The sequence below is a fragment of the Magallana gigas genome, chromosome 4 (genome assembly GCF_963853765.1).
Source record: "Magallana gigas chromosome 4, xbMagGiga1.1, whole genome shotgun sequence".
NCBI lineage: Eukaryota > Metazoa > Mollusca > Bivalvia > Ostreida > Ostreidae > Magallana > Magallana gigas.
In genome coordinates this window covers 31314614-31323835 of record NC_088856.1, presented here as the reverse complement: position 1 = coordinate 31323835, position 9222 = coordinate 31314614, and the positions used below count along the sequence as shown (strand labels likewise).

General features: G+C 30.9%; 2 protein-coding genes across 2 annotated transcripts; both read left to right on the top strand.

Moving 5' to 3' along the window:
• Positions 1-1187: 1187 nt before the first annotated feature.
• Positions 1188-2792, top strand: LOC105325540 (caveolin-1). The gene is made up of 3 exons (XM_011425156.4): positions 1188-1391; positions 1625-1718; positions 2295-2792. Exons 2-3 carry the CDS (start codon positions 1653-1655, stop codon positions 2625-2627), a joined length of 399 nt encoding a protein of 132 aa, XP_011423458.2. The 5' UTR covers positions 1188-1391; positions 1625-1652; the 3' UTR covers positions 2628-2792.
• A 2708-nt stretch (positions 2793-5500) lies between these two features.
• LOC105325539 (caveolin-3-like) lies at positions 5501-6438 on the top strand. The gene is made up of 2 exons (XM_011425155.4): positions 5501-5659; positions 6004-6438. The coding sequence occupies exons 1-2, from the start codon at positions 5591-5593 to the stop codon at positions 6334-6336; spliced, it is 402 nt and encodes a 133-aa protein (XP_011423457.2). The 5' UTR covers positions 5501-5590; the 3' UTR covers positions 6337-6438.
• Positions 6439-9222: the final 2784 nt, after the last annotated feature.

Here is a 9222-nt window from a genome sequence, read left to right as displayed (position 1 = left end):
GCCAATATGTGAAACATGTGGTCTCATGTTTAGTAATATAAATGTGAAAAACCAATAATTATCTTGACATGAGGAAAGAAGATTTGTTCCTGTGTCTGTTGCATCTTTCTCTACAATCACCATGTAACATGAAGTGGGATTTTCAACAATTATGTATATTTTGATATTTATTTCAATAAATTCTGTTTTAAAAGCATGTTATTATTCATCGTCAATACATACTTCACGCAAGTATGAATGCAAAAGGATAATAATTAAGGTTGTACTAGGATATGTATGGTCTAGTTGTAGACTTAAGTGGTGGTAATTAATCTAGGAATTCAAGAAAATATGAAATGACTCTAGTTAGGCCTAAATAATTAATAATCAGTGACCTAAACTCATTATGCTCAGAAATTTTGGGTAAAACTCAATATAGATGAGATTGAAAAATATTGTTACTTCCACATTTGTGTTTAGTCTATTATTTCGACAAATTTTATTCTTCTGTGAAATAGAAAAATCACTACCGTAGGCGCCTTTACATGTAAGTACAAATTTCAATGCTAGTGAACCTTGATATATGGCGTCAAAATACAGTGCAGCATCTCTGGGAACATTATTTTAAAAGATATATACAACAGAGATGCAGCTTTCATCGTGTTTCCCCAATTTTTACACGCATTCCTGTTTCACGTCTATTTTCCAATCAGATATACAAAAAACCTTTCTTTGTACTTGGATAGTTTTGCTGTGTGTTCTCAGAAAGTATTTGTTCCTTTGTGCGTAGAATAGCAATACTTAGCGTGTCTTATCTTGCTGACACCATGTGGATATTTTCCTCTCACTTTCAAAAACAGTCATTCAAATGCATACTTGCAATTGCTAAAAAGGTTTTCATAATTTCATTTTGTTATATAAAACAAGCAATGCAACTTCTTATATATAAAGAAATACAACAACTGCTGTTTTGACAATGAAAGGCAGTTCTGATATGTAATACCAAAATAATTATTTTCGAAACGTTGCTCATATTTTCAACAACAACAAATATTGAAATGTTTCGTCTCCCTTTATTCGCATAGCATGTCCTTATATTTTTTGTTATATGAACCAATGAAAACTTATCAATAAAGCAATTGATCAAATCGGTTTGACTACTCAACGTTATATCTGAAGCAAGATATATTTGTATTAACATAATTGTATACCTGAGATTTAACAAAGCAGAAAGGGGAATCTCAATGGGCGTCTTAGACCATTAACTTTTCTCCAAATTTTCAAATGATTTTATTAAAACGGATTTCATTTATAAGTATTGAATAGCAATATCATCTGTTGTGGCAACCAGGTATTATATGAACTGATGTAGTTATTAAATCGGCACTAGCACCTTTTTGGATTTTCAACAGGTAGGATATATACATATATTTTCTCAATACGGTGCAACATTTTTTTTTCATTTTAATTTCATTTGTAAAGTTCAAATTATTTTTAATTAAAAACAATCATTCAGTATTTCTCGTGTTTGCAATTTGTTTGCCTTAGATAGAAGTCAACAATAATTCTAGAACAAGAATTATTTTATAATTTTGACCGTGGACATTTTTTGGTAATTAGATCAATTTACTTCATCAATTTTCAGGTTTATAAAAGACCTTCAAAAACTCAACATGTCACAGGAAAAGGACCTAGATATGGTTGACAGGGACCCAAATCAACTAAATGCTCATGTGAAGGTATATTTTGTGCTTTGAAAATTTCATTTTTACTATATTGTGAGGAAAATCAATTCAAGAAACAATTTGGAAAAATTACAACAATTTGGATTATATCAATTTCCCTCAACAAAGCGTTTGTTGATACGTAGTTGCAAATCAAGATTACATTAATACTCGAGGAGGGAAAGATGTGTCATATTAACATAATCAAGTATCTCTCAGGTGTAGATCATCTATTTACTTCTGCTTGACAAACCACGGTCAAATATTATTTGAAAAAATAATACCATGCATGGAATTAATAACAAAGAATTAAGATCAAACCTATGATAAAGACCTTCGACCTTCGGGCTATACTGGATTTAACAACGCCCCGACCAAAATTTTAATTCATCTAGTAAAATCATTTATATTAATATTTATATGTTAATATCATTCATTCATGACAGGATCGGCAAATTGAGTATAGTTTGATGCTGCCTACTTCATCAGTCTTATGCTTGCATTATTAATCATTATCTATAAATCATTACCGTATATGCCTTTTAAATTTATTATTCGATTGATGTTTTTTCATTGGTATTTGCTCTACAGGTCCAGTTTGAGGATGTTTTGGCGGAACCAGATGGCGCACACAGCATTGACTGCGTCTGGCGTTGCAGTTATATGTGCTTCAACTGTGGCAAGAACTGCTGCTACAAGTTGATGACGACACTTTGTGGTCTGTTCATCGCCCTGTATTGGGGATGTGAGTTTGCATTCATTACCTTTGACCAAGTTTGGTGCATCACTCCTTCCCTTAGGATCTTCAGCATCTACATGGGCTGCGCTCAGAAATTCTTTGGAACCTGCGTCACGTGTTTCCTTGCGCCAATTTGTGAAACCTGTGGTCTCATGTTTAGTAGAATAACTGTTAAAAATCAATGATTCTCCTATCATTCTCATTCTCGTTTCATTGAATGAGTTTCTTATTTCTGTATATAAAAATCTGTTATTCTGAAATTCTTTATCAACTGTGATAACATTTATCATTAGCGGTGGATTCCAATCTGTTTCTTATGTGTCTAGTCTAATAAATTTTTGTGAAAATATTGTTATAATTCAGACCAAGTGATAAGTTTTCTACACAAAATGCTTAATCTTCTTGTTGTGTTCTGAAATTACGATACAATTTGCAATCTTTGCAATAATAGTACGATCAAAAGTTCCCTATCTGAGAATGTAATACTCCGAATATTAAATCATTAAAATATGAAACCTAGATGAAAACATTACACCTAGTAACTTGGATGTGAGTGAACCGACTAACAAGGATAATTCACTGAATGCTCGGGACTACCTTATTCCGATATACAACAATTATCTGATTCTTATTTAATGCATTATATTTACATCTACCAAGTATTATTCTCTCTATTTCTCACGGAAACTTATAGTTAATTCATAGCTCTATAGAAACAGCCAGATTGAAATCTACACGCCCCGTTTATTGATTGGTCGATATCTACAGCGGCTGAAACTGAAAAGAAAGTGACAGGACCAAACTTGACACGCCCAGTTTATCGATTGGTCGAGACCTACAACTACCTAGGAAAAATCACGGACTGCACGAAATAATCATGACGATGTCAGACTCAGAGTCTCACAGGTGACGATTTGGCCGTTTCTTTTAGTTAACGTACTTACCTACATTAACAGTAATTCAGTGAATTTTACTTACTTTTCATATTCAATAATTGGCTAAAAGAAAGATGTTCATATAAACAATAAATTGCTTTCTTTGATGATTCATTCGGGTAATGAAGGTAGCGATCATTGCAGAAAAAATTTACATAACCCGCTAACGCGAAAGAAACCTATCAGTGTGTAGTTAATATGTCCCATCCAACTACATTTTGCGTTATTTTACCTCTCTTCTTTTACTTGCAACTTCACTGAGTCAACACAACAGTTATAGCTGCAAGTTTCGTATTTCACTTCTAATTGTCATGTACTTAGCATTAGGGACCTACATATTGCATACCAATTTAACAAAAGGCATCCATTTAACTAATAACAATCATTTAAAATCATTTCATGAATTTTAGCAACACCTATAACCCTTCAATTACAGAAACTCTCAATTTTACAAAGATATTGACAGTACAGCTACAAATACATGTATCATTGATGTTGTAAGGAAGATGTTGACATTTATATTATTTTTGAAATGGATATTGCACAGATAAAACACTTCAATTACTCATCAAAATGATTTTATCCACTTTAACCCTCATGATTCGTCTGTATTTTGTAAAAAAAAAAAAGAAAGTGCAAGAGTAAAAAAAAGTGAATAAAATTGCACATTGTTTCCTTTAATGTGAAGAAGATTGATGATATGTTGGTTAATGTTAAATGATTCGTCGAGATTCATTCACTGACCAGGAACTACCAATCAATTTTGACCTAAATGTAGATCCCTGTTTCAATGCTTAGTAAGGATTCTAGCTCTTTCATGCATAAACATCTAGCACAGTGTAATGGGCTAATAACCTTTTTTCTTGGATTCTCCCTGATTTTTTGCATCTAAAAATGACGAGCTCTCAGTTGAAAGTGTACCAGTTATCTACGACTGTCGCTGACGTTACAAAGAACTACACCAACAACTAAAGAACATTCACATTCCACCTTATGAGATTTTATTCATTATTATGTATCCTTAAATTTGATACTTTGAATTCTTCTGAGTGTGCTCCGATTTACAGGATCACTACTCTGGTTTTTTGAATCCATACCATCCCTCTCTGAAACTGATGACGCAGAACACAATGAAAAACGTCTTTTTAGCACGTTTGAAAATAGTTCGTTTTAAAATCATAATGGTTTAAAAAATAAAAAAAAAAAGAATAAACACCGTACTATATATATTGATTCATAAGACGAGGTTTTGTTATTTTTGACATTTAAAGATCGTATCACATCGAATTGCCGCATCTTGTTTGATCTATTGATCCGCTCTTGGCAACTTCATGTGATTCAATCCTTTGGATCACATTCCTGTTGTGTTAAGGTGGAATAACACATCATCACAAAATGGCTGACCGCTGATCGAAACGACATTTCCTTTAATTAAAAGGATTTTATGGACTGCAACATTTAACTTACTCCATAGCCGAGTGGATGAAGTGTTGGACTTGTTATCCATACATCCCGAGTTCGAATCCCGCAGGGGCTTTTGTTATTACTAACTGGAATAATTATTTTAGATATTCATTTTTTATCCCCAAACTGTAATTTTTTCGCTTATTTGACAATTGTACAGTTTATTTATCATTATATCTTTCATTATCAAACAATTTCCTTTTAATTTGAGTGACTTTTTCCAGGTGTGTTATTCCACCTTAAAAATTTCATTTATCATTTTGCTCCAATTAACAAATTTTAAATAAATAATGCATCAAGTTAGTTTGTAATTTTGAGAAATTAAAAATCATATGAAGATCATTTTATGATATCAACAATGTAAACCTTTAAAGGTTGCTAATTTGATAATTGGTTCTATGAACCCTTGCTTCTTCTTTTTTAAAGTTAATCACAAAGAGAGAAATAACACTTTCATGTTAGATTGGGTATCAGATTTCGATAAAGATTGAATGCAGATCGCCAAAAACTGAAAATTTATCTGATAATTAGGGTTTAAAGTTACAACTTGAAATTTTCTTTCAAAATGTCCCTGTCGACCAATAATATTTTTGGATCATTTGTCTCTCTCCAATTAAGGACAGCCTTTATCTCCAAGGAAATCTCCCAAAGGGTATATAAATGCTGAAAGTTTTCGTGGTTTCTTACAATTCTGTGGTTACCGATTCTTCTTACTGGGTCTTTGTAAAAACTTTCCTAAACTTTGCAATATGGATGATCTGCAGAAAGAATTGGATATGGACAATAGAGATCCAAATGATCTAAACAAGCACGTCCAGGTAAAACTGACAGTATAATCACGTCTACAGAGTAAGAAAGAAAAAATGACAGAGTTTCTTAATGTTTATGTTTATTTTTGATGATATCTTTTATCAGTAAAAACGCATTTTTGCCTAAATTTAACAGCTTCAAAATCTGGAAAAACGATAGTAACTACTTTGTATCACATTATTATAATGAAAATGCAATAATCTTGAAATCATAAACTAATCATAAAATATCTCGAAAATAAAACAATTTCAAAACGCTGAAAAAATCGAATATCTGATTTAAGAAATTATGCCATTACTTTTTATGTTCTAATTTTAGACGAATTACTAATGTTGAACATTGTTTTTGTCAGACTGCATTTGAGGATGTAATAGGAGAGCCAGATGGATCTCACAGTCCTGACTGTGTATGGAGAATTAGCGCCATGTGCTTCAAAGGAGGCAAAGCTTGCTGCTACACAATTCTGACCGGTTTATGTGGGATCTTCATTGGATTGTACTGGGGCTGCGAGTTCGCCTGCATCTCATTTGAGCAGATTTGGTGCACAACTCCGATGCTCAGGGTCTTCGGGGTCTACCTCGGGTGCTTACAGAAATTCTTCGGTACGTGTGTATCCTGTTGCCTGGCACCAATCTGTGAGACTTGTGGGTTGTTGTTTAGTAACATCTCAGTGAAGAAGTGTTAAGTTGTGAGGCATCGATTGGAATACTTTATCCATTCCTGTGATATTTTCAGCGCTTACTTATTTGTTTCCAGTTCATTGAATATATATATATATATATATATATATATATATATATATATATATATATATATATATTCATAAATAGTTTATTTTTTCACCTAGAGAAAATGTTATTTATTATTTGTTCTATTGAATAAATTGTCTCACATTCAATATGTCTTCTTAAATCAAATTAGTTCTAAAATAGTTATGTTTAGCACGTGTTCTAGTAGAAAAAACATCGTTTTACGATAGTAACAATCTATTCAAGCCAGGAGATAAACCTTAAAATTGAAACTTTTTTTTTGAAGAAAAGAGTTGGTATCGAGTCGCTCATTTTTTGCCAGCTCTAATTCTATATTGCAATAAAAACTATTCGTTAATATTGTAGTCAATTTTTAAAAAAAATAATAACATGGACAATAACATCTTCCTCCATACTTAATATGTAATTAGTAACTGTACAGTGAAAAATAAAGAAAGTAAGCAAGGTGACGTTTTTTCTTATCGATCGGTTGTTTCATTTTTTATTTGTCAGATTATATGGTTTTTTTTAATACATTGAACGATGTGTCTCTTTAGATTTTAAAATCACAAAAAATAAATGCTTTTTATAAACACTTTTTTGGATATGATTTCTGACACGAGACAAAATCCAATAAACAACGAAGTGAAAAAGATAATCATGTGACAAATAGAAAATGTTCTGCTTGCTGAACATCTAAAGTACGGTAGCAAAAAGAAAAAAAAAACCCAAACAAATATTAAAAATTCCACAATAAAGAACCCTTACAGTTAGCATTTTATTGAATTAAAAAACCCGATAATGTACTCGTTCTTTATATACATAACCTAAGAGACATCTTATATATATTGGCCCATGTTTTTAACGTTACTAAGTGATTGAAACTTTAATAGCTACCTGATTTCAATATTTTCAAAAGTTTAAGAGTTATAATGTAATAGTATATCCGCTTTAAAATGAAACATTAAAATGTTCCTTTGAAATATGTTTTGAGGTTAAATGCCACAAAAGGTCGCTAAAACTAGTTTAATTTTCAAGATAAATTTTTCTTACCGTCATATAATTATGATATTTTCAAAAGTCCAATGGAATTGAAATTTAATCAAAGTTTCAAGTAAATGTTAAAAATAAGGTTATAATAATTATAATGATCTTGTTTTTATTCTTCCGATGTAACAATGATCGAAACTATGTTGGTTAATTTGAAATTGAACGTAATCCGCGTATGTTATCACTTCTAATATATAGATGTACATGACCATAGCACCTATTGGTATCTCTTAAATTAAAAATTTCGTATCACACTTTAATGTTGTGTGAAAATAAACATTAAAAAATTCCAACAATGATTTCCTTGTTTGTACAATGTAATCTTACGTGGTTTTATAAAGGGTTGTTGACATTCGGTGCTATTGACGACAGGAAAATCCACAGCCCTCCTATTAGCCTGATTTAAAAAATGATCAAGTCTTTCTAAATGCCGGATATGTAGAAAAAAATCACTCAAGGCTAATTAATCGTGAAGATTTCTATCTTCGATATTACTTTAAAGTCTCAGCTTGAATTTAAAAGGATTTTACACTTTTGCAATTATGAACACACTTTTCATAAGCAGTTCGGTTTTTGAACTTAACTTTAAAAAATATTTTTATGCATGCATATATGACGTTAATATAAAACGTTATTTTATAGAACTTGATATATAAAGTTCATATTCAATGCTTATTCAGGGAACATATTGGTTAAAACCTTTTACAGAACACACATAAAGTGAACGTTTAATATTTATATTCAATACTTACAACTAATATTTTCAGAAAAATGCATACGAGCTATTCAGTCTTGTATTTCTTTGTTGGGTTCTGACCAAGAACGTATTCTTTTCCTTAGGTGGAACATTTTTGTCAAGTCTGCTTTTATAGAAAACTAACGTTCTTCAGGCACAATGAATTCATTCTTGTTATCATATTCAAATTCAAAAAATGAAATGAATGAAATTCAGTCTTATTGAAAATTCACAAGTTCAGTCTTATTGACAACTTACAAGACCTATTTTGGTTGAAACGAAATCTCATATTAAATAACAGTTATATGCATGTTTGAAACAGCCTCCCTACTTCTTTCTTTAAAAATAACAAAACAAAGCAAAAAATAAAAATTAAAATAATAAAATGGACGATTTATTCATGTGGATACATTACTCCTTGATGTATTGAGTATTTCTATGGTTTTGGTTTACCTGTCTTGAATCTAATTTTTAAGTGTACTTAGTATATTTTATTGATAATTGATCGCAAAGAGAAAGTGAAAAAATGAACAATCGCGAAAAACTCCATTGTTTTACATTACATAAATAAATTCCTGGTTTTGATGTATATAAATCATATGATAAAGTGTTGTGAAATAGATGAAATCATGAAAAAATATATTGTAATTTCTTGAAAAATGGAACAAAAATGTGCACTCATGTAAAGCAATTACATTTCTGTTGATTTCATGTTCAGATTATGACATGTTAAATGCAAAACCCTTCTTCCATTTCAAAAGTTTCAATGAGATCTTAAAACAAAGGGGGTGTTTTTACTTTTAAATCTCTTTTAAAATCTCTTCTTCGTTAATTTTGTCAAATTTGTCTATACAAAGGAAACTTATCATGAGCGTTGATCTACAGGATAGAGACCCCAACGATATCAATGGTCATGTTAAGGTACGCCATATTAATAATCTACTTGGTTCTTATATTTCGAAGTCTATGAAAAAAGAAATTACCAAGAAATGACTAATTAGAGAACCTAAAATGCATAAAATGTAAGACAATCTCT